At 38.4% G+C, this 27,432-nt stretch overlaps 1 protein-coding gene across 1 annotated transcript in view; it reads left to right on the forward strand.

Moving 5' to 3' along the window:
* LOC102031928 (poly [ADP-ribose] polymerase tankyrase-1) overlaps positions 1–27,432 on the forward strand; it is a 128,863-nt gene that overhangs the window by 72,006 nt on the left and 29,425 nt on the right. The window contains exons 7-12 of the mRNA XM_014311935.2: positions 12,970–13,064; positions 16,019–16,085; positions 16,519–16,705; positions 18,679–18,800; positions 21,281–21,372; positions 21,463–21,541. Of these exons, the coding sequence (XP_014167410.2) occupies positions 12,970–13,064; positions 16,019–16,085; positions 16,519–16,705; positions 18,679–18,800; positions 21,281–21,372; positions 21,463–21,541 (642 nt within the window). The remainder of the gene's footprint in view (positions 1–12,969; positions 13,065–16,018; positions 16,086–16,518; positions 16,706–18,678; positions 18,801–21,280; positions 21,373–21,462; positions 21,542–27,432) is intronic.

Consider the following 27,432-nt stretch of genomic DNA (forward strand, 5'->3'; position numbering starts at 1 on the left):
ATACCACATAAATCCATAGGTCTGTTTGTTCTGTAATCTGTGTCATACAGATTATATTCAGATGGGTGTGGAATATATTTTGGAAGAAACTATTTCACATACCATTAAAAAAAAAAGTTGTTTGAGTATTGGGAAAATCTACTTTTCTGCAGACAAAAGCTGTTTATTTGAGCAAAAGACTTGCGAACAGATAGCCAATGTAAGGCCTTGTCGTGCCCTAGGATATGTCTGAATGTCAGTGTGGACTTCACATGTTTGGGGTTTTTTGTCACATGTAATATCATGCCTAGTTTCACAATTTGCATTTCATCTTTCTCATAGTTTTATGAACTCTTCTACTAGTATACGTTGTTTGTTCGTGTGGCTTGTAAATACAGTCTCTACTCTTAAGGCTTATCTACAACAAAAAATAACTAACTAGTGCAAAGGACAGGAGCAATGGAATCATCCAGAATAATAGTTAACTGTGTATTATTCTTGGTTCAGAATGAGTGCCTTCTCCTTCATTAATCTAATAAAATGAAAAGATTAAAAATTGTTTAATGAAATGTCATTTTGTTTCAGAAAAAAAGAAAGCTCCACAAATCCAAAACAGTTATTTCAGAGTAACTGGATAGACAGCCCTTGCTAAATCTGCTCACTTTCTGCTTACTAGCATAAATGTCAGTCTGGTTTTGATGAAATGCTTTAGACTCAGTTTTGTGGGTGGGGAATGTGCAGATTTTGGTTTCTACATTTGTGGTCCTGCAGGGATTTGCCAGAAGTTTCCTGATGTGCAATTACAGCACTGTGGAACTGCAGTTATCAAAATAAGCAGTAACCATGCGGGCTGTTAGCTGATGTTGGCTTGTGTAACGCTGGCTCTGGCTGATGGCTTCTAGACACTGCAGCCTTTGTTGGCACTGATCTTGTGTGTGTTTCATGAAACACGTGTGTATCAAGGTTATATCTAGGGCTGTGAGCTGGTAGATTGATAAAGAGACTCACAGAATGTCCTGGCTTGGATGGGACCTTAAAGATCATGTAGTTCCAGCCTCCCTGCTATGAGCAGGGATGCCTTTCATTAGAACAGGTCAAATATTTTAAATCAAATCCTGTGCACAAAATTGAAGGTATTTTCTGGATTTAGTTAATGGTGTACTGTAAAAAAAAAGTGATATTTCCAACAAATGGTCACAATTGTGTTTTGCCTTTAAAATACTATTTCATTTGTTATAAAAAGATAGTTCCCAGGCTTCATGCATGTTAGAAAAAGTGACAAGTTATGCACTTTGTTATGCTGTGATCCTATCTTACTTTGTCTGCCAAGCATGATCAAAGTGGGTAACACAAGAATGCCTCTGCAGACTTTGTATGGTATAGATGACTTGGCTTAATTTCTATCCCTGGTGTCACTTAAAACCTTTTGTATCCAAGGATGATAACTTTTGAATAAAATTTAAAACTGATCTACTTGATTTAGGTTTCTGTTATGAGATCCTAAATATTTTCCCTAAAACATTTCAGTGAGTACCCCTTTATGTATTACTTGAAGTGTATTCTGTCATGTCCACAAATAGGAATTGTGCTCCAAAGGACCAGAAAGAAATTGTTTACTCTGTCATCATTCTCTTTGTATTGTTCTCTAAAATTCAGGAAATCTCATTTTTTAGATCTTAATTAATGTGCTCTTCAGGAAGCCTCAAATGTGTTGAAGGCATGGGGGATTTTTATACCTGAACTGTTTTCCCCTTGATGATTAGCTTCACACAGGAGATGACTTCCCACATTAGGCTATTATCCATCTCTTGTCAAGAGAAAACAAGTCAAACTGGCAGATTTGGGCAGAGCTGCCATGTAATATTTTATGCACATTAACTAAAAGCTGTGTTCTGGATTTGGCTTTTAACAGCTCACAGAGCATCCAGAGGCCGAGTACCAATAATATTTCTTCTACTGTGATCTCAGGAGTGAAGCCCTTTCCTTCAGAGCTTGCTGAGATTGTTTTGAATTGAAACGCAGCAGCTCAATCCAGGGACTGAGTGCATTTGCCTTTTGTATATGGTTGACTATAGTAAATACTGTAGGTATTTATTTCCATGCTTCGTGTCACTTTGCTCTCAAAATCCCTGCATGTGAGCATAAGAAGTACTGAGAAGCAAACTGACCTGCTTTCTTGTTGCTTTTTGCTTTGGAGTGTGGTGTTAGTGTACTTTGTGGCCTCCCTCTGTTGTGACATCTATCACTTCGTTGTACACTATTTCCCATCTCTTTGTGCTGTTGTGCAACCACCTGAAGACCTAACATCATCTTCCTAATAAACCACTGGTGAGGATTTAGTTAAAACACCCATTGAGTACCTATTGTAACCTGTATGTGTTGACTTACCCTTATGCATGTGTTTGTTGGCTGCTTGAGAAAACCCAAGTTTTTGACTCTTCCCAAGCAGGTTGTGTGTATGCAGGTGTTCACTAATTCTAGCTGTTATTATATTGTATTTTTGCTTGTACAAACATCAAGATTACAGGCCTCTATGTAGTTCCTTAAAATGGTACAGTAATGATTGGTTTGTTACTTCTATGTCTTCACATTCCAGAATAATCTTAAGTGAAGGTCATGTAAAGCTGTAATTCACCTGTTTTATTCTCCTGTGCTCTCTTGAGTGGATCCAGTTTGGTCCTGACTATTTGCTGATGTTCATTTTGGTTATGGGGATGACTACGTCTTCTGTGCTTAATTTAGCTTTAGACAGATCCTTTGTCAAGCTTCTCCATGCTCCCAAACATGCTCACTCACCAGGATTTTGGAATAAGACTTATTGTTTTTTCTGAGATGTATACCAAACAAAAAGATCCGTCAGTTCTTCACAGTGCCTTCTTGCCTGTAAGACCTCCATTTCTTGCTCTAGCATCACCTTGCCCCACTGAACTGGCCGGTGCATTTTGAGCTCCTAGTTGGTTGCAAGAAATTGTCTGGTTTGAATCGATTTCACCAGTTACTACTTAAATGGTTTTTACCTGTCTACTTTTTTTTTTTCCACCTCTAAACTGCTGGAGTTTATGGTCCTTGTGTTTTTCTCCAGCTTGTAAATTCAGCTTTTTGAATGTCCTCTTAATTCTTTTTGCTTGCTGTTGGTCATACTGGCTTCTTTCACTATATCTAGCCCTTCCCAATAGAAGGTATGCCTTAGCAAAGTGTCTCCAGTATTACCTTCACTAGTAGTTTCTGTGCTGTCTGTAAGGACATCATTTTATTACTTACCAGTTCTAGGTTATTTTTAAAAACTTGCCATTTTTTTAATAGCTCCACTTTATGAAGGTTGGTGCCTCATGTTGGATTATTTTAGCAAGCGTTTCCCCTGTAGATGAGTTGTATCTGAGTGTGTTATAGCTGCTATTAAAGACAACTTCTACTGAAAGGTTTTGGTTCAGGTGTCACTTGGTACCATCCCAGTAGTTGCATTTACCCATGTGGTGTTCCAAGCCACTGTCTCTGTAGAAGTCACTGATATCATCCAAACATTTCACCTCTTAGGTCACCCAAAGCCCTTGTGTTTTCTGCCCTTGCTGCTTCTCTGATTTCTCCCAGCACATCAGTTATCACTTGCTCATACAAACCCATCATTGACTTCAGAGGTTGTATGGATGATTTATAATGATCAGTTTAGTTCTGAATGAAAAGAACTGCAAATACTTATGTGCAAGGAGAGATGTATTTACATAACCATTTTAAAAAGTATTGTTTAAGTTGACTGAGGCAGCAGATGAAGGATAAAAGGGAAGGAAAATGCCAAAATGCATTGTAATTGATGATGGATGTGTCATTGATGAACAAGAAAATTGAGGTGATTTGATTAGTCTTTTCCAAGTAATATTATATGCGACTACTTATAAAAGCTTACTTATACTTATTTCTTACAAGTGAAATACTTTAAAATATTCATATTCTAGTAACCATCTTTTCAATTGGAATTACAAGATAAATTCTTTGCCTTTTTCCCTGTATTTTGCAAGGCTGCTCTTCAAAAGGAATGGTAAAGGCTATTTGATTGGATTATAAAGTAATTTAATTCTAAAATTTGCAAATTATCACTGTAATGCAAAAAGAGCATTTTGTGTATTTAATTTTATTAGTTATTTTATGTTTCATATTTTAATTAAATTCCAAAATATAAGGTATGTTTATTTCATACTCAGCACTGGAGCTGAAATGCAGTCAGTATGGAAGTGTTGCTCATAACAGTTTATTCTGACCCAAGTTTCAATAAAATGAGTGAAGTGCTGATTTGACAGAGAGAATGATCAAATTAATTTATTCCTTCTTAATAATGTGAAAATATTATGAACTGAAGCCCGGAAAGTTTCTCGTTGGAAGGGGAAAGTGGAGAAGCAAAGTAAATACATCAAGGAGAAGTAGTAAAAATAATAAGTTAGGTAAAAAGAAAAGGGAAATAAAAGATTGTTAGTTGACTGTATTAGGAAGAACATTGATGTACATACATCAATGCTAGGGAGGCTAGGGAGCATCACTGCAGAAAGGGAGCTGGGGGTCCTGGTCCATGGCATTGAATGGGAGTCGCTGAGCCCTGGCAGCCAGAAGGGCCAGCCCTGTCCTGGGGGGCAGCAGGCACAGCCAGGCAAGGGAGGGATTGTCCTGCTCTGCTCTGAGCTGGGGCAGCCTCACCTCCAGTACTAGGGGCAGCTCTGGGTGCCGCAACATCAGAAAGACACTGAGCTATTGGAGAGTGTCCAAAGGAGGGCAAAGGCCTTGAGGGGAAGCTGTGTGAGGAGTGGCTGAGGTCACTGGGTCTGTTCAGCCTGGAGCAGAGGAGACTGAGGGGCGACCTCACTGCAGTCACAACTTCCTGATGAGGGGAAGAACTGGGACAGACACTGATCTCTTCTCTGTGGTGACCAGGGACAGGACCTGAGGGAACAGCATGAAGTTGTGTCAGGGCAAATTTAGGTTCGATATTAGGAAAAGTTTCTTCACCGAGAGGGTGGTTGGGCACTGGAACAGTTCCCCAGGGAAGTGGTCACAGCTCCAAGCCTGACAGAGTTCAGAGGTGTTTGGGCAACACTCTCAGGAACATGGTGTGACTCTTGGGGTGTCCTGTGCAAGGCCAGGAGTTGGACTTAATGATCCTTGATGGGTCCCTTCCAACTCAGGCTATTCTATGACTCTACGAAAGATTTTGATAGCAAGTGGAAAAAGAAGAGACTGCAACAGCAAAAAACCCTGGCAGTTTTGGTTCTCTGCTGATGCAGTGTGCATCTTCTTCAGATTGCCAGAAATGGCTATGCTGGACACGATACTGTGAGGAGTTTCTGTGTAGTGTTCTACCATATCTTTCAAGTCAGCATAGATCTCCTTTCAGTGTTAAATAGCATCAGCCACATTCCTTTAGGAGAAGAGAGTGGATCTTTATTGTAATTTTTTCCTTATGTAGCTCAGCAAGCCGCTATTCCCTCAGCTGTCAGTATGTATCACCAAAGAATTGAGATATACTCCTCTGCTTCTCTGATAATCCATCTCAAAGTTCCTCTCCCTGTGTCCTTGAGTGCTGCCAGAGATGTATTCTGTGCTTCTGAATCTGGGAAAACTACAAATGCCACTTCATGGTGAAAGCCTCAGAATTCCTTTTTCATACTGCAGTTCCATCCCTAGCTACACCCTCATCATAGGCATGTAGAAATGGAAGAGATTCTTGTAAAGATCAGTCTTCTGAGAATACTATGGTTTTGTGAGAAGTGTTACTCAATTTTTCTGACACATCCTCTGTGGAACTGTTTTGCCAAATGGTGTCTGAGATACGTGCCTATACAGAGGATTTTCGGGAAAGGGAGGGGGTGTTGCATTTTAATTCTTGTTTAGGAAGAGGTTAAAGATTACTAGTGCCCTATTTATGGGATCTGCTATTTGTGAAATCCTTCAGAGATCAATGGTGTTCCTATTTAAGGTGTCTCTCCCAGTTCTCTGCCTTTTTCCCCTTAGTCTATGTTTCTAGGTTTGTTTCTGAAAGTAATGACAACTCCCTGAGCGCTACAGCCTGAGGACAGAGTAGCTGGACAGTGGCCAGGCAGAAAGGGGCCTGGTTGAGAGCAGCTGAACATGGGCCAGCAGCATACCCAGGTGGCCAAGGCCAGTGGCATTGTGGCCTGTGTCAGGAATAGTGTGACCAGCAGGACAAGCGTGGTCATTCTTCCCCTGCACTCATCACTGGTGAGGCCACACCTTGAGTGCTGTGTCCAGTTCTGGGCCCCTCCATTTAGGAAGAATGTTGAGTTGCTGGAGCAGGTCCAGAGAAGGGCAACAAGGCTGGTGAAGGGTCTGGAGCACAAGTCCTGTGAGGAGCAGCTGAGGGAGCTGGAGTTGTTTAGCCTGGAGAAAAGAAGGCTCAGAAGAGCCCGTATCACTGTACAGCTGCCTGAAAGGAGGCTGTAGCCAGGTGGGGGTCAGTCTCTTCTCCCAGGCAACCAGCAACAGGACAAGAGGACAAAGCCTTAAACTGCACCACGGGAGGTTTAGATTGAACATTAGGAAGAATTTATTCACAGAAGGAGTGATTGATCAGTGGAATGGACTGCCCAGGGAGCTGGTGGAGTCACCATCCCTGGAGCTGTTTAAGAAGAAACTGGATGTGGCGCTCAGTGCCGTGGTCTAGTTGACAAGGTGGTGTTCAGTCATAGGTTGGATTCAATCTCAAAGATCTTTTCCAACCTAGTTGATTCCATGATTTCCTGTTCTAGTTTATTTTAACCTTGAGATGGAGACACTCCAGTTATTTCTTTGTCTACCCCTGTGCAAGATCATGCTTGTCATCCTGGTGGTCCTTCCCTACGCTAAGTATGTAGGTGATTGAAAAAACTTGTCTCTCATAAATCTCCTGCCCCCTTATTTGTCAACACGTAGCCCAAGTTGCAGTACAACAAGGTCACTGTGTTAATGTGTGGGACTGATGCCAACCTTTGTCATGCGGTCTTAGAGGTTCAGACATAAAGTCAGAAAATTGTGTTGTCTCCCAAAGGTCAGATCTACTAGAGAAGCATTCAGTAGTCAGTAGTTTGGACAGTACAGCCCCCTGAGAAGGAACAGGTTTGAATACTCACTGGTTATGAGGAGCTGGTCTGTCACCCAAGCAGACCTCTTCCAAATGAGGCCTTACTCTGTCGGTGTGTTTGCCGTATTTTTAGCCTTCTCTTTCTGTGTTTTTTAACTCTTTTTCGAGTTTATGGACATTCTTGCCCATTGATACTCTGCCCTAGCGCTGCTGTGTCTGTGCAATCAAGCTGGTTTTGTCTTTGCTGGTTTACAGCTCAAAACAGTTGGTTCCTCACCACCACCACCCCCACATGCCAAGAGATCATCTGATATACCAGACCTCTAAATTAAGATACTGTTTGCCTTGCAGATTCTGAATTGCTTAACTGTTCAATTCATTTTCCCTGTCATTAGCTGTTAGAAAGCAGCATGTGAAATTTGTGACATGATGTTTTTTGGAATTTTACTGTACTGAGCCTGTCCAGTTCAATAGTCTAATTAATTTCTACTGTTTGTATTTTGAAGATGAAGCAGTTAAATTACCACTGGAAACAGTAGGGTGAGAAATGTTTTCCTTAAATATTTTTTAATTCTTGTCTTTAGGAATTTTGTTTGTTTGTAGGGGTGTTAGTTTGTTTCTTGTTTATTATAGTTTTTTTACATAAGAAAAGTGGTTTAAGCTCTTCACCTGTGTGCTTATCTCCAGAGTTGCAGGTAGCTCATCTACAGTCAGCAGTCTGACATGACTTGTTTTCCTGAAGCAGCATCTATAAGTTTGTCCCTAAAGCATAATTGTCAACCACTAATTTAAATAACTCGGTGCTCCTATAAAATGTCCAAGGAAGCTGCATGATTAGGGTGACAAGTCACGTGGCTGGTGAACAGAAGCATGGACCCTTTCCTGCTTATTAAAAGCTTAATTATTCAGTCAAGGATAGGGAACTTCATTACTTTTGTACCAAATGTGTAAGAGCATTATAACATGAATATAAAATAATTATTTGGAGTTATTTGAAATATGTGTTTATAGAAGGAAATATTTTGTATGTAAGTCCCGTCTTGGCACAATACAAACAAATGTTAATGAGCTATTTCCCAAGAAAGCTTCCAAAGTCATTTAAAATGAAGGTGTAAGATGGGTGCACTGTTTAAAATTAGAATGCAAGTTGGTATCTGAGCTGCAAAGGAAAAGCCTCATAGTTTCCACAGTGGAAATGTTTAGGAATGTGTCTGTAAGATTTTAGTGTTGTTGCGACTTGTTTTCTTACCCCATTTATCAGAATGATAAAGTGGTGACAGGAGGTACTCTGCTTGCATCCGGAATGTCTTCCTGATGTACTCTCATGATTGATGTGGTTCATTTTAGAGATGTCTGCAAGAGAGCAGCATCAAGCACAGGCTACTGTGATTGGAAAGAAAGATTCTGTCATAAATTCTAACACAGCAAAGAGAAAGTTGTTTGCTTTGCCAGGAGTCAGGACATCTTTCAAAACAGTTTTATGCAAAACTATGAAACTAAGGTCCCTTCTGTGGATAGAAATTCCTGTGCTCTTCCCTTAATTCAAAAGAGGTGAAACACTTCTCTTAAGGGAGTTTGTATGACAAGCTGCAAGAGTTTTAAGATATTTTTATTGCTGTTTTCTAAGGGCAGTATGATCTGAATACAATAATTTTTTTTTAACTACATTTGTTAAATGGCAGTTTGCTGCATACCTGCAATTTCCAAATCTACTAAACCTGAAGGTAATTGCAGACATGATATAAAAACTCACAAATATTTATGTCTGCATTAAACATTTTAAAATCCCTCCCTCTTTTTTTTTTTTTGTGTGTCCTCTGTCAGCAGGATGTTGTACAAGAGTTAACAATAAGCATACAAATATCCTTAGCTATTTTTTTGCCAAGCTTTACTTGTTTCCCCATCTGTGTAAAAGCCACCCTTGCTGGTGCATATCCCTGTGGGGACCTTCTGAGCATGAGAGTAGCCATATGTCAAGGACAGAGCTGGCCGTCAAAATCAGAGTGTTGACTCTTTATTATGAGAATGCCCTTCCTGTAAACAATTATATGAATTTATCTAAATCACTGTATATTGATGAAAATAAGATGTATGATGGGATCTTATTTATGTAATAAGATTGTTGATTTTAACAGCCTTCAAGATGGCAAGTTGAGAATGAGAGAAACATATAGATTATGATTTTTATCAGTAGAAAACAAGAACAGGAGATATTAATTTTTAAAACAGTTCCTGCAGCTGTTATTAATCATGCAGATAATGCATAATATAAGATGGTTACATAAGATCCCTTGGTTTAAAGTTGCCCTTAAAATGTGTAATTTGAATCTGGAATGAAACTTTCTTCTGAGGCAGTGGCAGCATTTACCGTCTGAGGGCTGCTGAAGACTATTTAGCAAGATAAGGGAAATGAATGGTGCTTGGGGCTGGAACTCCCACATTGCCTGTGGACAGCTTGTTGAAACAAATTTTCAGATTTTAGCAGAAGCTGCTCAGAGCCTGCAGCGCTGGAGATCCCTCACGGCCCCTTTTGTTTGATGCAGGTGAACAGGGGATGGCAGGTCCAAGGCGACTGACCTTGAACAGGGGTCATCAGATCAGCTCTTGGTAACAAAGCAGTGCAAAAATACCTAAGGCTCACTGAGAACAGTATCAAATCTAAAAAATGCATTTCTTGTATTCCCAGGCAACACATTATCAAAAAGACTGCAGGCAAAACCACCTCCCTTACTATAAATAGTAGGTATATAGGTTGACAGCGATTGCCATCTTGTGTAAAGTGATATTTCTTAAAGTGCTCTCAGTACCTGCTTTGGCTCAGTTACAGCTGCCATAAAATTTTCAAATAATATGAGCATCTTGCATGATGGTCTACTTTACTTAACAAAAATGGAGTTATACTCTTTTTAATTATACTAGCAAGTAAGCCAGTGTGATTGGCCTGGTAATTGTGAATGTGAGTCCTGGAAGGTAAGTGCCCTCTAAGGATTTTTGTTAGTAAGTCTTGCCAAGTTTTGCAAGATATGGGAGGAGGGGTTAATTGATAGCTTTATTTAATCTGTTTTCTTAATATTAAGTCATTAATTTGATATACCTTTCAGGCGCAGTAGACATTGCTATCAATGGTATTTAGTTTTTACTTCCCTGATGCTATATAAATAGCATGTTAATTTTAAGAATCACTCTCTACTGCCATAATTCGCTATTTTTTTGAGGGCTCATAATGTCATCTAATGAGTAGTTCATGTAGCACAATATTATCTTTTAGTTACCTAGATTCTATAATTAGCATACAAAGTTGTAACTCCACATTAGTATTTTTACTTATTAAATCTGTAGTATGGATGAATGGTCTTTCTTATGAGAAAGGAAAGAAGCTTCTAAGCATCATGGAGACAGCATCTTCCTGCTTTCTCCTTCCTGAAGCATATGTAAGCACAGCATTTATAGGAGCCATTTAGCTGAACTAATGAGCTACTGGCTTGTGGATAAAGGGGGAGCAGCACTCCAGGTTCTCTGCTCCTGCCTCCTGCACCTGTGTGTGTGTTCACTTGTCCTTGACCATCAGTTAAGTGGTCTCTCTGGCCCTCTGACTGCCTGCCTCTCCAGCACTGGGTGTTTGCAGTTGCAGAGTTGAGGCATGCTGCCTGCTGGAGATCTCAGCCCCCTCTCCAGGATGGGCACAGGGAGCATCAGTTGATGCTGCTTGGAGAGGCAGCCACAGCACAGCACACAGCTTCGCTGGAGCTGCTGTGGGCCGCAAGGCAGGCACACCAAATGTCAGGTGCCTGGCTGCAGATAAATAATTCTGGTGTGCTGGGCAAAACAAGATGCTCCATATTTCAGTCATGGGACTGGGGTGTCTGCATGCCCTTGCTCAAGAGAAGGAGGTAGCTCACCTTACTGAAAGACAGGGATATAAGTTGTCTAAAGATTTGGGTTAATGCTGATTTGCTTCATTTATGCCATTTGTTGTGAAGCTATAAACTTGAAAAGTTTTGTGTTTCTTCCTAATGAAGTTATTCGGCAAATGCAGATCTATTAACCCTAGAAATACAAAGTGCACAGTCCCAGCATGAGTCATAATAGTTTTTCTTTTAATTTTAAGGATTGAGCAAGACTCTGGGGTTATGTGTCTTTATTGAGAACATCTCTGTTAATAATGTTTCCTTTTAGTAAAGCATAGTTTTGGAAGTCTGCCATCATTGTTTTAGAAGTGGTGCTCAGACAAGAAAAGATGAAGTTTAATTGTTGTGAGGTTAAAGGATCCTGCAGCGTTCCAAACATTTAATGCTTGGCTCCAGTTTTTCTGGAGTCTAGACCTTTGAATGGACAGACTTCTCTGTAGTCCATTTCAAATTAATTTTAGGTTTTCTGAGTTACTAATTCAATTGATAAAACTGGATTTAGTAACCAACCCAAGGCAACTGTCAGAATAAATAGTGCTGAAGTATTCTGGTAGTGTCAATAGCGGCATCATCCTTATCCACATTTTCATTAGTATTTATGATATTGCCTTCTAGATCAGTCTAAATTGTTAATTATTTTGTAATAGGGGCAGATATAAAAAGAATATATTGCCTTCTAGATCACTCTAAATTGTTAATTCAGTAGCAGAAGCCTTAATAATAATAGATCCTGATAATTTGTGTGGTCAAACAACTAAATGTTGTTACTGGTATTTTGTATCTTGGAAACACTCTGGGGATCTTCGTGTTAGAATGTTAGAGGTCCTTCAGTAGAGATAATTCTGAAGATGGGTCTTACGGAAACTTGTGTAACTACTTCCCTAAATTTACTGAGTTTTCCAGTTGTTTTTCTAAGAGATACCCCGTGCTGTCATTTCTGATAGTACAACCTGTGTCCTCAGTATAATACACAGGACACTTGGTTGTTGTCAAAGTTGTTACTCTTTCTGAAGCCAAGTAGCAAAGTGTTGAGACTTTAGTAAAATATAATACAGACTGCTCCGAAGTTATGGACATTAAATATTGTTCCTGGAAATCCATACTGTTTATGGATGTATAGTACTTGCTTCTGTTTATCACAGATGCGACCATTTGTCTTGAGGTTTTTTTTTGTTTTTTAACCTCTTGATAATAGTGAACTGTGACATCTCCCCTTGTAATACTGTATAATGATGTTTTAATGCTGCCAGTAAATTTATACGTGGCATAATACAGTGAGATATGTACGTTTTCCCATGTTTCAAGCTGCTTTATGTGTTGGGTTTTACTGTGAGAAAATTGTATCATTTGGTTGCACGCCACAAAATAAATTGCAACAAAGATCCCTTTAAAATCCTCTGCTTCTCAGCCTTGGGAAGGAGGAAACAACATCATCCATTTCTGTAGGAAAGCAGTCCCCTCGGGCTGAGACAGCACACAAAATTTGTTTTATAATAAAAAAGCTTTTAAAAATAAACTTCAAGGGACATTACTGTTGTCAACTCAACTCAAAAGCTTTCAGTTAAAATTCATATGAGCTAGCTATGGAGAAAGATGTTATTACTCTGTTATTATGCAGCAAGGTGCATTACTGATGAAGACCTGTATTTTGCAGCAAACTGCAATCTGCATACAATTTTCTCTTTGTCTTACCACAGCGCAGTACAGAACAAATATGGATACTTTTTTGGTGCAGAGATGATGGTGATGATAATGATTTTTAAAATTAGCTTTAAATTAAGAGGCTGTTATTGCCTTGGGGGTGCCTGTATTCTTATCCATCTTAAGGCTTTTTTTTTTTTTTGGTTCGGCAGCAGGAGGGGCATGCATGTGCTGTGTATTTGTTAATTCAGCTAATCACAGAAGGGTACTTTAACTTATCTTGGTGCAATGTATAAGAGTAACTGAGAGTATTTCAATGGCAGGAAGTACAGGACTTCAGATTGATGTGGCTCCCATTCTTCATCTTCTTTTGTTTTGCAGTCCACTCCTTTACACTTAGCAGCTGGCTACAACAGAGTTCGGATAGTCCAGCTTCTGCTTCAGCATGGTGCAGATGTACATGCAAAGGACAAAGGGTATGTAAAATTAATTGATTTATTACTGTTTGAGGCACTGGTTTTGTATTAGTCAAGATATAGAATTGTTTTTTTGGTTCATGTTGCAGCACAATCTCAAGTAGTTGTCTAAGAACGTGATGTTTGCTACCGAAAATCTGAGTGTGCTTCAGATTAGTTGTGATTGCACTTGTTTTAAGGCTGCTTTTACACCTTTAATTTTTTTTCCAAACTTTGAGCTTTACTTCCATTTACAGACTACCCTTTAAAATTACAGACTAACAGCATTTTTTTGGATAGGCGATGGGGAGAAGATACAAGGGCTTAGTGAAAGATGTGCATTGAAAAACTTATGGCCTCATTATCTTGTTGCACATATATGGATGTAATTCCAAGTAACATCAGTAATGCTCATGTGCTCACAACTAGTGGTCCTCATAGATCTATCTTCATTGAAACTGATAGCAAAAATCAACATATAGTAGAGGCTAAACTATCCTATTTTTGCATTAAGGGGTGGTAGTTATGTAAGATATCAGCAAAGTGCACAGCAGTCAGAAATCTGAAATGATACTTGCTGTGTGTTGTTCTCAGCCATACATTTCTCATCTCTAAGATGATGATTTTCATGATGGTTGGATTGGAAGGCTTAGTCCTAATATGGTATAAATTGGGCCCCTAGTTAAAGGCATACATTTTGAATTCAGAATCCATAGAAGTAAAATATGTGTGTGTGCTGTCTCCAGCAGCAAACCTGAGGCACTTCCTGTTTTTTCATTTTCTACTAGTGTTAGAAGTGATTTTAAATTTTCTTAGCTTCTTTCCCTTTTTTCCTTTCTCTCCAAAACAGTCCTAAGTGTACTTAAAACTCTTGAAGTTTAACTAATTGTAGCTCTTTTGTCTCTCCATTTACCCCAATGGCTTTTTTAAACAGTATTGTTGTTAAATGCATATTATGCAAGTCAGAAAACAAAAGTACACTCAAAAAACCCCACAAAAACCACAGAAAACCAAAACACACCACAACCTCCCCCACCCTCCCCCCCAGAAAAAGAGAAAACACAATAAAACACGTTCCCCCTGCCCCTCAAAAAACCCCACAAAAAATAAACCACAAAAGTCCTACAGTAAAGCTCCATATAATACCTATTTAGGTAGATCCAGCATTATTTAAGCAGGTTGAAGGTCTTTTGTACCTTTCCAAAATTTCAGCATCAGTTGTTAGAAAATTCCAGTGTAGAGGCTGTATGATGAGTTTTGAACAATTTGCTTGGAATGTATGAGAGGTAGTTAAGTTGAACTTGAACTTGGGGCTGGAGCAGGAAGGGAAGGAAAGCAAACAAAGAAAGGAAAACCTTTCAATACTTACTCTGTACTGAACTTTAAAACAACCCAAACATATTTAGAAACATCTAACATCCTAGTAAGCTCCCAGTTTTTATTAGTGGCACCACACATTTAGAATCAGTGTGGTGTTTTGTTTCACCTTGCTGTTTCTTCTTTATACATAATTTATAAGAAAATAGGCTATAAATAACTGTCACTTTTCATTTAAGGAGTTAAATTAGGCTGCATTGATTTTATAGAACTGTTAGGTTCTCTTCAATGGAGTCAGTTCAGAGAAGGTGCTTAGGAATTGTTCTGTATTTTCAAAATGGTCACCACTTCTAGTTAATCCCAAAGAGTAGCCCAGCCAAGTAAGCAGCTCTTTCTCCACTGGTCTTTCCTTTCCCTTACTGCTATTGTGCTGGAAGAGGGAAGGGGATGCTGCAGAAGTGGGCAGATGCATTGCTTCAGGACTGTCTTTGCTGACAGGCCTTGAAGCCCTCAGTCCTCTGAGATGACCATCATTTTGGAAGTGGGCAGGTTTTTTGAGTGCTCTGTGAAATGGATAGTCTCTCTGTCTCACACATGCACTTATAAGTTGTAATTAAGAAAAATAATGATGGAAAAAACAGTCTGAAAAATTTTCCCCAAACAAATTTTCCTCTCCTGTGACAAATGTGTTGCTGCTTCTGAGAGCATCCACCTTAAAATTAAGTTTATTTAATTGCTGTCTACTAGTTGCTGTCCTAATTATCTCTGAGTTGGTTTTGCAGTCCTGGGAATTACCCTCTGTATTTTTCATAGGTATTATGGGGTTAATTATGGTTTTCATGTATTATGTGTACTGATCTGTTGAGCCATAACTAGCCTGTCATGCTTGGCTTGAATTAAACTCATTTTGTCCTCTGCAGTAATTGCCCATCTCACATCTCCTTTTCAATGCATGACTTTTATTACATCTTATGCTTGTGACTAAATCCCTGTTATTTACTTTGCTAGTGTCATTTTTAAGTGTGGCCTGCAGTAATATAACACTACAAAAATTTCAGGGACTCTTAGAAGTATCTTGAGCAGTTAAATAGGTTGTACTGTAAAAATGGAGGAAAATCAGGTCATTCCACAGTCTAGAGCAGCAATTTGAGTCTGCTTTCTATGGATATTTGTACATCTTCATAAAATACCCAGGAGTTACGTTAGTGTTATCTGGGGAGTTTTGCCTTTCATGTAGCATTTAAAATAGGAGTTCCTATTTAGGCAGAAGCAGAACACTGTTGAGGAAATTGAATGTGGAATGGGACTTTTCCTCCTCCTTAGTAGCTTCAAGAAAGATCACATCAAAGCCAGTTAATGCTAGTCTTAATGGTAGATTAAACATCTGTGGCCTGTTAAGGCAACAAAAAAAACCCACAACAAAAAAACCCTCCTAAAACCAAGCAACAAACCCCTAAGTTTTAATGCCACTCTTAAGTAATGTGTTGTTTGGGAAGTCAGATTTTATCATTAGTTTGTAAATCCTAATTTTTAAATGCTTAGCTACTTGAATATTTTAACTTTAATTTGATCTTTTCAGTTCAGTAGGGAGAAAATTGTTCCTCCCTTAAAAATGCCACTTTAAAGAAAATTGTCATTTGCCTTCTTCTTCCATGCAGTGGTCTTGTGCCTCTTCATAATGCCTGTTCCTATGGACACTACGAGGTTACAGAGCTGCTGCTTAAGGTAAGCAGAGGGATGGGAAGTAATTACTGTTGATTTAGATGTGTTAGATGACATATGAACTCTTTATATCAGTTGAAAAGTAAATTTTTTTTTTCCTACTAGTAACAGGTTTCAAACGTCATATTGTCATTTCAGAAGCCTGCAACTGTAGGTCTTTGAAACAGTATATGTGTTTTTTTCTTTATCTAATTCCTTTGGACTGATAGTAGAGTTGAATCTTTCTGTTCAAAAATTAGCTCACATAAAAATTCTAATTATTTTTCACAGATTCAGCGGTATTTTTCTGTATGCTGGTATTTTTAATTAAATTTTATGTGTGTGTGTTCATAAATGAGTGATTTGAACCAATTTTTATAATAAAATGAAAATCTGTGAGCTTTTTAGTTGTTGAAGCTGATTTCTTCCTAATGCAAGGCTTTTTTTGCTGCGCTAGCATGGTGCCTGTGTGAATGCCATGGACCTGTGGCAATTCACCCCGTTGCACGAGGCTGCTTCCAAGAACCGCGTGGAGGTCTGCTCGCTCCTGCTGAGCCACGGCGCCGATCCCACCTTGGTCAACTGCCACGGCAAGAGCGCCGTGGACATGGCTCCAACGCCTGAGCTCAGGGAGAGACTGACCTGTAAGTGCTTCCAGACTGAAAACACTTGGTGGTGGGTGTAAAGAGATGCTTTCCTTCCAGGCCACCTTCCTCAAGCTTCAGAAGTGGATGCAAGGCAGCAGAGTAGCTGCAGCTGTGCTGTGTGCTTTGAAGTGCACAGGTACCTCTGATACATCATTTGTCATATTGCCTGGTTTTCTGAAGTTTAGAATTATTAAGGCACTGCTGAATCAGTGACTTTGCGGTTTTTTTTAATGTTGAAAGTCCAGTTCAGTCACACAGGATCCTCTATATTGAAGCTCTGTATTGCATTTAGAAACTTCCAGAAGGTGGTAGCTTTGGTGTGCAACCTTGGAGATGGAAATTCCATCACCTTCTTTTGTAACAATCCTTATGCTGTTTACAAACCAGTATTTCATCTCTAAATTTAATTTGTATGCCTTTGCTTTCCCTCTTTGGGGGATTTGTTTCCTGACTCTTTTAAAATGTGAAAGATAATTAAATGAGACATATATGGAAACAGAGCATTATGAAGTTACAGAAAACTTCTTGACGATTAGAATCTCTATTATAAATGAGTTTTTGGTTTTGTCTCTCAACTTTCCGGTATAGCAGAAGCCCCTAGACACTAATAAAGTGATCCTGCACTACTCACAATCACAGCTAGTCAGGTTTTAGTCTAGTCACTATTCTTTGCAGGGGATGATGGTGAGATCACATGCAGCAGAAAACTTTGGTCTAGAAGAAAAGAGGAGGGCATTAGTATCTTTTAGGTACTTCTCTACTCTGAGTTCTGGGCTATAGCTTCTGACTCTGAGGAGGATTAATTTAGCATTTATTTAAATTAGCAAGCAAAAAAAAAATCAGTTTAAACTTCGGTTTATTTCTGTGTTTAGAATTCCTCAAGAGCAATGAGGGAAGATACATGTCCATTAATATCCACTGAAATTTGTAAACAAATGTGAGCATTACGTCAAATTTGACAGTATCTTGATGGATGAGCTTGTATTTGCATCCCAAAATATCACGTTTTTATGTTGTTGAGTTGTTTTGTCTTATACTTTGTGAATAAAGTTACATTATATTTGTTATTTCAAAATTTATTTGCACTTGTGCTTTGAGTAGTGCTTTGCTTACAAAGAAATTTAAACCAGACATTAAAACAAAGGTGGGAGAAGAAAGCCCTTCATTAACAAACTTAAGATTTCAAGCTTGCTTATGAAACAAAAATATTTATATTTTTACTGAAATGGAAGTATTTTTTTCTAGTTCCCAGGGTCAGATGTAATTTTTGCTAACCTGCCTTTTGTCTGAACATTTTGAGAAAAACACTTCTTTTCAAATTCAAAGTTATTTAAAACTCAAATGAACTAGTTGCTGACCTAAACAAGATTTGGAAATAGCAAAATTAGTGATCTGTACTTGCAAAGATATACCTGCTGTCAAAACTTGTTTCATCTTGGGAGCAGACTGACTTCAAATGCTCAGCTAGTTAGCTTTCTTTAAGACCAATAGTTTAGTATTTTATATATGTATTATTCTTGGTTTTGTTGTTATTGTTGTTTTTTATAATTTTATAGAAGTTTTATATATACTTAAGCTTTACAGTGAATTCTTTGTCATGCAAATACAATACAGTTTTTGAAAAACAACTGAAATTGTTTATTTTCTTAAGAATAGCTCATAGCATTGTGCTTATTTGAACACAGACATGGGTAATGTAGAGGTCACATATGCATTTAATGTCAGGTGGGTGGAGGATAAAAGGGAGAAAAGCTATAAGGATTTTACTCAAGGCATAGCTTCCCCTATCCTTTAGCATATCCCTTTGGTTTCAGCAAAGCTTTCGTGTTCTGTGTCCCAGGTCAGCTGGCACCCAAAGACATGCAGAAGCACTCCTCTTTCCTCTTAACTGAGTATAGCTGTCTTTCTGCAATAACATTTATAAATGTGACATTTTGCTGAATATTAAATGTGTCTTTTTCCTCTAACAGATGAATTCAAAGGACACTCTCTACTGCAAGCAGCCAGAGAGGCAGACCTAGCCAAAGTGAAAAAGACACTTGCTTTGGAGATCATTAATTTTAAGCAGCCACAGTCGCATGAGACTGCACTGGTGAGATTATACAGTCAATCCATTTGCTTCATGATAAATGTGCTGGTAGCCTGGAGTCAAGGAGTTTTACTTCTACACTATGAAAATACATTCATCATCTGAGATAGGGAATTTGGCATTGAACACTTTCTATGCTTAAATAAAATCACCACTATAGAAAAAACATAATATAATTTATTTTATCACTTTTTTCCTTCCTTCTGGTAGATTACAGAGGCTCTCCAGCCACTCTTCACTTTTTCATTTTTCACTTCTCTTGAATTTTTCCCTATAAACCTCTTTTTTTGTTGGACTGTTGCTGTGGTTTTTTATGGGGTTAAATTTTATTTCTGTAGCCCAGTGGTTTCCTTCATGTTTTATGTGAGCGAACTTGGATCACAAATTTTCTTCACAGGATACATAAAATTGTGGTGAAACAGGTGTATATCACAGGGTCTTACAAGTTTGGAATAGTACTGACAATACCACATTAGCTGTAGAACCGGGTTCTTTTGAGGCTTTCCTGGCATTATTCTGCTCTTACTTAATTGTTTAAAGAAGCAGTGGAAGCAAAGAACACAGCCAGTATCCCAGATGTAGTGAAAACTTTGAAGCTGAGACTGATGGCATTATTAAAACCACTATAGTTATGATACTTTATTCCAGTGGAACATTTTCTTCCCAGTGTCAGGTCTTAGCTGCAGGCATGCAACTGCATATTTAGTGTTGGAAACATTGTGATTGTGATCAGAACATTGTGTATTGGGTACCAAGCATCCATATGCTCTGTTTCCTCTGTGGAGGACTCAGCATCCTCGCCTGAAGTTAGAATCAAGACAGAGAAGAGAGGTTTATAGGCTGAATATGAAGGCAGTATGAATTTTGGGATGATGTTATCCTTTTCGTTCTGAGCGTATCAGCTGCTGCTATGTGGCATCTCTTTAGCTGTGTAATGATCACTTCATAGTCCCCTAATGTTCTTTGCTCTTTTCTGCCTGCTGATTCTGCAGAGACAGCTGGACCAAATGGAATATTTTAGGTCTATTGATGTATTTGGTTCACTGTTCATTAAGTGCTTGACTGTGATTTTTCAGTTTTTGGCTGCTATACCTGAGCTTTTCAAATCATCCGCAGTCCAAATGAAAGGACTTAGCTTCCAGGATCAGATGAGGTTATGTGTAATCTAACTGAGCTATTTCTGCCCTAAGCATGATATTGTTTTCCATGGGCCACTGGCATCTCTGCTGTATTTGCCAAAAGGCCACAGCAAGCACTTGATGTAGGTTTTAGTGTTACTTTGAGATTTGGCAATATTTCAGCATTTGTGTGTTTTAGTACTTACCATATAGGCAGGAAATAGAGACAGGATATTATCTGCAAAGCCTTAAAAATGCTGCCTCACTTCACAGCAAAAGTTGATCTTAATGTTTATTTACAAAGCTTGCCTTTGCAAAATTTGGATGTACCCTGCTGATTAACAACAGTGTGGAAGCTTGAGTGAAAGTTACTTCATAATGAAGGCTGAAACTAGACAAAAGATGATTATTGGTACTAGTGCTACCTATTAGCATTGGGTTTGGGGTCTGTCTAATTGTAAACATTATCATTCTGCTGTTGGAAAGTTAGAGAACTCTTCCAGGAGACTTTCTGCCTTTTATGGGTTACTGGTTTAAAATGTGGGTAAAGATATAAACAGAAAAATCCAAAAGTTTCTCCTATTTCTCATAGTCTGCTATCTTGAGATGTCCAAACTTGAAATAAGCATTTCTGGACTTGGTTTTAAAGCTGGGTATTTAATCTCATCTGGAACGATGCTGGTAATTCCAGGCTTCAGGAATACATTGATAGGGACACTGTTGAGAAGCCAGCAGATGCCAGCCACATTTAGGACAATAGTTACACCTAGCAAAGGGCTGTGTGGTCCCACAAGGGCAGGCGTGAGCATTGAGAAACCCTGTGTTGAAGGCTGTGTCTTTCTCATAGCATGGGAAGAAAGAGACTCTAAGAGAAATGTATTGCCTGTTTGCTTATTACATAATCTGTAGCTGGGTGCATGACACAAATGGCCATTAACAAGGTCAGTACACATTAGAGCAGAGGAAGAACCAAAGCAACATTCAAGTCCTGTCAATTTGACAACTGCAGCAGAATCCTTACAGACCCCTTTGGAGACTCTCTGTAAAAAGTTAGGCTATTTCAAACTCTTTGTCTTTTCCTCCTTTGTTCTTTATGTGTCACTTTTGTCCTGATAGCTGGTTAATGTAGTTGGTACCATACTGCTTTTTTCCTAAGTGACAAATAGCTTTAAAATTAAAATTATTTTTCTGAGTAGAATAATTTAGCATTGATCCCTAACCTGTATTTTGTTCAGTATGATGAATTCTGTTTGTAAGTTTTGTAGTCTGTTTTTAGCAGAATAATTAAGGGATGAAGTAATATATCTTTAAAGTTCTTTATTGTCTGTGTATTTGAAATATGCTTTATGTTTCCTTTTTTTGCAGCACTGTGCTGTTGCTGCCGTGCATCCGAAGAGGAAGCAAGTTACAGAACTATTGCTCAGGAAAGGAGCAAATGTAAATGAGAAAAACAAAGAGTAGGTTTCTGAAATGTTTGAGTTTTCCAAAGGCCTCTGTCATACTAGAAATGTAAAAAACTAATACATCACTTTTCCCCCCACCTCTAGTTTCATGACGCCTTTACATGTTGCAGCTGAAAAAGCTCATAATGATGTCATGGAAGTTCTGCATAAACATGGAGCAAAGGTAAATATACTTGCATGTGTTTTATTTAAGACAAAGGGCAAGAAGAAGGGTTATGTTGATTTTATACCACATAAGTTTTTTTAATAGTTGCTACTTTTTATTCTGTATGCCTTGTGCTTCTTGTGTTAACCTTGAAGTGTGTTTTATCTGAAATAAGTACAGAATCCTCAGGAATCCCATTTGAAAAGTATTTCTCTCCAAGTAACTGAATAAAGGTTTTTAGTATTTTAAAATACTCATTTTTGATATAATATATATAATTTCTTGATATAATTTCTAATAAATACGGTTATCTCGGTGCCTCACATTGCTTTATCTTGTTGGCTTGAAAATATCCCATGGCTGAGGGTACTGACACTGAGTTTAGTATCCTAATGCTGAGTATTCCTTAGCCCTTGCTTGCTTTTATTCTCAGGGTCAGATTGTTTTGCTGTGCCCTTTAGCTGTTGATAGGTGCTGACCTAAGTAATTTGTGAGCTTGTGACCACATTGTTCAGCAAGTTATTAAAGACAGAGAAAGGTATAACTTAGCTTTATTTAGAATGTGGTTTAACCGTCTTTCAGAAGTGCTTTGGAATGATCTTTCTACAAGTTCTTGCAGCAAAATTGATATTCATAGTAATGATATACATCTCTACTTAATTTTCTCAGAAACTCTTCTTGATGGATATTTTCTTTGCATTGGCTAAAATATAAAAGATCTCTGTGGTTTTGCTTTGAATGGGGCTCAGATTACTCTTTTTAACTCTTTGTCTCCATTCAGGGAGCTAGAAGTGAAGAACTCGTTACAAATTTTTACCTGTTGTATTATGTTATTGCCTGTAATAGCAATCAAATGTCACTCTTGCTGTGGTTGGAGGTATGAGCAGTGTAGTTGTATACACAGTCAAATGTTTTTATTTTGAAACAATGAATTTTAATTTATAAGCCTTTATGAGAGCTCACTGCCAGATTTTTTATTCGCTTCTATAGTACTTTAATGGATCATAAAATAGCTCAACAGAAATAACACAGCAGAGTTGATCGTGTTTGAGAGTCCTAATGCACTGGTGACTATTAAGTTTTGCCTAAGGGGGAAAGCAAGGCCAAAGTTCTTGATTATAATCATTAAAACTGTTGGTTATTATTTTCCCAAATTCACACTTAGTAGCATATCTATGCACTGAAAGTAAAAAAAAAATAATTTTGCCATAGGAATAGATACCTCATGACTTTTATGGATCTGCTTTTGCACAGGAATTCAGTACTGATGGTATTTGGGTGGGCACTGAACTGGACATGCTGGAGTTTCAGATGTACTCATACCAAAGTACTACCTGCTTTGAAATCCAAGGAGCTTCTGTGTGCTGCCACTGTATTCTTATTTAAATTAGTGCTCCCTTGAAAATCTGTCTCAGTTGTAGTCAGGTTTAGGAGTAAGCTCAAAGATGGCATCCTTACTAAAGTGGACCCATTTTGTTTTCTGAGTAGCACATTCTGATGATAGCTTGTAATTCTTTTATGTCCTGAAGCAGAGGTTCTTAAATTGTGATCCATGAGTCACTTGTGGACTGAGTAATGGTGCTGAGTGGTGCACAGTTATCTACAGAATGATGCTGAGTGGTGTGTTCTGTCTTTTATTCCACGAACAGTATGCAACTAGAGGTAGATAGTGATCATTAAACCTCCTTCTTCATTCATATCCCATATCCTATGTTATTCTGAGGATAGGCCATTCACATTTATGATCTAGCAAAGCACTTAAGTGCATGGCAGGAGACTAATCAAAGTTAATATTAAGTGCATATTTCCGTAGTGCAGTGGATCAGTGTCCAAAGTTTCTTAGCTGTAAAACAGTAAATAAGGCACCCATAATTTTCAATGAGAGGTAGATCATTAAGGCTTTATGAGGCGCTTTGAAGTTCCCATCTGGGAAGATGCTCAAGAATATTACTTAGTTAACTAGGCATATTTATCACTTTAAAATGTTTGTATTGCTTGTATATTATCATTTGACCTCTTGCTCATGCTTTGAGGTCAAAGCACTGTAGGCTTTTGGTTCATCAGATACTCTTGACACTGGGATATCTTTGTTTCTGACTGTTGTTACATGGCAGCTTTCATTCCTGAAGCATGATGCGAGTTTTGATGTTTTTCTTCTCTTGTGTGTTTGGAAGTTTTTCCTTCATGTTTTCTCTTTTTGTGTCTTGAATTTTAGGTACTTCATAAGTTGTAATCAGATATATTAAGCTCTTTGATCATGTCTGGTTGTATTTTTTACAAGAGAGGGTTCTCATGAGCTGGTGAATCTAGTCTCCCTGGCATAGCAGCTTCCCAGTGAAGATCCATGTGTTCTTTGAACTGCACTCTCCTGATTTTTAAATACCTCTCTTTTTATTTGATGCTTCCTTCAGTAAGGTATTTGCATTGAACAAGCTGATTCTTCTGTGCCTTTGTTTTGGTAGGCTAAGAGCCTCAAACACCTAATCTTCCCTCATACGGGAATGTTGCCTTTCCTATTCATCCTTATAAGCCCTTCTCTTTACTAGCACCAGAGGAAATCTTGGAGTTCAGGCAGAAAGAACAGAATTCATTCCACCACTGCTTTCCATGATGGCACTTCTGTATCTCTGTTGTAAGGGCCTGACTCATGCATACTGGGATCCTATTTGCCTTTATAATAGAAATGAGACAGTAGTACTCAGATACTTCCTGTAATCTTACAGTGCACAGAGAATCTTGGTTTTGCTAATATTTTATATTTGTGCCCTTCAGCACAATTCTCCTGTGCCACAGTCATTATTGCAAATAGTAAAGCAAAATTATCCCACAACCAGCCACCAAGCAGCCTTCCCCTTTTCAAAATATTCAGTTTTTCCATCAAACTCTATTTTTTCAACATAAAATAAAATAAAAATTTCCAGTGTGATCTCTTGCAAAATGCTTACTGAGGTGTGTATGATGATATCTACCATGTAGAGCTTTTTCACTTTGCAGCCATTTCTTCTGCCAAAAGAGTTACTGTTAAAGCCAGCTTTAATCCCCCTTCTGGAAACCACTGCTGATTACTGAGAGAGTAACAATTTGAAAAAGATGTGTAATTCAAAGAAAGAAGAACTTTGTTCTTCTGAAATACTATGACAAAAGTCAGTCAGCTGATCCACAAAATAACTAGCAGTAATAGCTCTAGGAGGCAAAGTCATATAAAGTTCTGTAGATAGAAAATAATTTAGGATTGTTTTAGCATTTTATAGGAAATTCTTCTGTTTTCATGAGGAGCATCTGTGTCAGACAGCAAAAGTGAGTTCACACACAGTGGAGTATGTATGTATAGTCTTTTTTTATTCTATGGAAAGGGCTAAAGCATGATAAAGACTGCTTTAGGGAATTTGGGATGAACAGGGGGTGGTTTGTGGTCTTGGAGCTGGATTTAATTATCCATGATGTTACCACTGTGTAAATTTGCTGTTTGAAGTATGTTAGATGATAATAAATAGTGAAGGACTGCTTGAATAACATGTGCTTGATTGAGACTTATTTTACAGAAAGAACATCTGAGAACATTGTTCTCTTCGCTCTGTTGATCAGTGACAGAACCTGAGGGAACAGCATGAAGTTGTGTCAGGGGAGGTTTAGGTTGGATATCAGGAAAATTCTTCACCCAGAGGGTGGTTGGGCACTGGAACAGGCTCCCCAGGGAAGTGGTCACAGCACCAAGGCTGACAGAATTCAATAAGTGTTTGGACAATGCTCTCAGGAGCATGGTGTGACTCTTGGGGTGTCCTGTGCAGACAGGACCCATCGATGATCCTGATGGTTCCCCTCCAACTCAGGTTGTTCTGTGATTCTGGGATTTGTATTGGGAAGAATTTGCCTACTGGCAAGCAATTAACCCTGAATTGCTTATTTTGGTGTGTCTTGGTGGCCCTTACTGACAGGACAAACTAGGTTCCTAATCTGAACTGTGAAGAAATCCTTGTGCACATTAGTTGCACATCAGCATGTTGTGTCTAATCAACACACATTCCATGGAAGATGTTTTCATTAGCTTGGTACTTGAATTTGCAGAAGTTGACTGTCAATTTAAAGAACAGGTGAGAAACCTTGAGATTTCTTAGAATTTCCTTCAAGAATATTGATCATAAATATTTGTGGTTTTAAATGCCAGTTTTTACTTGTTTGCCTGCCCTGTTTGTGTGAGACAGCATTTCACACCGCTGCTTGTTTGATGTGGAATATTCTCAAAGTACCATATGAAAAATAAAAGCAGAGCATCTTCAAAGAATCCTCAAACATAAACAATTCTTATTAGACCCTTAATCAAATCTTCAAATGCCATGATTTTATCTTTGAAAATTATCAAAATATTTAATTTAAAAAATAATTTGAAAGTGGTGAACTAGTGAAAAGTGCATTTCATCTTGTTGTTGTATTTCTAGATAGTTGAATATTTCATATGACTAAGTTGTTGTCCGAATTTATAGACACATGGGAAATTAATGTGTTCAGAAAAACACTCAGCTTTCTAGCAGTGCAGAAGTAAAGGATTAGAATACTTTCTGAACTGGAAGGATTGTTGGAAAGAAAGACCTGCAAGCATGCGAGTTCACTGGTATCTTGGGCAAGTGCAGAGATGATGATGAATGCTCTTTAATTATGATATGCCTCTCTTCTGCAAGAGAAAATGAGCCTTTTTAAGGTCATGCCAGAGAGATAGTGTCCCTGTTCGTGATGGTAGCAGAAGTTAATTCATTTTGCTCTGCTGGGAAGATCTTGCTTTATGCATCTTTGCATAATGCAGTTATTTCTGTGCATTGGAGTAGCATGTTGCCAGCCTTTCATGATCATGGATTTGCAAATGTTCACCATCTATCTAGACCCACACACAAACGGAAAAGTTTTTGAATAACCTTGTTGTGTAACACATTTACTTCCAACATTTCAGGGAGAGGTATGATTTTCTCAGGGAACACTAAGAATTGAAAAATTAAATTACCTTTCAGAAATGTAGCAGATTCTAGACTATGATGGTTAACAACATAAAGACCTGTGTGGTCTTTTGTGATTTACTGGTTCAGTTTTTCTCACTGCTTAGACATCCAAACATGCTGAGCTTAATCTTAAGCTTCTATGCAGAAGAAGTAATTGTGGAACATCTTGACTGGATCCTATAGGAGCTTTCAGAGTGAAACTGACCATTTTTTCCTGCTTTTTTTCTGCTGACTGAGCTTGAAATTGTCACCAGTGCTGCTTCACTCCTATGTTTATTGTTGGACAATGTCCTGGTTTAGAGCAAATTTTGGAGGAGACCTCTGCCCTTCTTTTCTCCTCCCCTTCACCCTTGGAAGCAATCTTAAAGGTGCAAAACTTATTGCTGGGCTAAATAAACAAATGGGGATGCAAGCATCATAAAGTCACCCCAGGACAGACAACAAGACACAAGACATACTGCATGCTTGTCTTCAGAATTAGTGCAGGAGGAGAGCAGTTAGAGCACTTGCATTGCAGGGAAGGATACTGTGGTATGGAACTGCTGGCAGAACACAAGTTTCACATGGGATTTTTAGAATGTACATCTTTTAGTAAGATTTTACAGAGAAAATCGCAGTTCTTGGAAGCTGTTGCTTTTTGTGCTGCTGTTTGTAGTGTCAAGGAGCAGGAGGGATATTTAGGGCATTTGATCTTGATAGAAAGCCTATATGATTATGAAGTATTGCAAAAAATGTTTCCTGAACAGATGCGAGCTGTTGAGCTACCACAAGTGCCTGGCAGCCAAGGGAATATTGCTGTAACTGTGTAGACTGCTCCAAGAGAGCAGCAGTGAGGGAAGGGCAAATCTCAGTAGTGTCTGATCATATGTGACCATTTCCATTTCTCTACTGTGTCTGTTCAGGATGGGCAAAAGGAAATTA

This window comes from Geospiza fortis, unplaced genomic scaffold (assembly GCF_000277835.1).
Source record: "Geospiza fortis unplaced genomic scaffold, GeoFor_1.0 scaffold11, whole genome shotgun sequence".
Lineage (NCBI taxonomy): Eukaryota > Metazoa > Chordata > Aves > Passeriformes > Thraupidae > Geospiza > Geospiza fortis.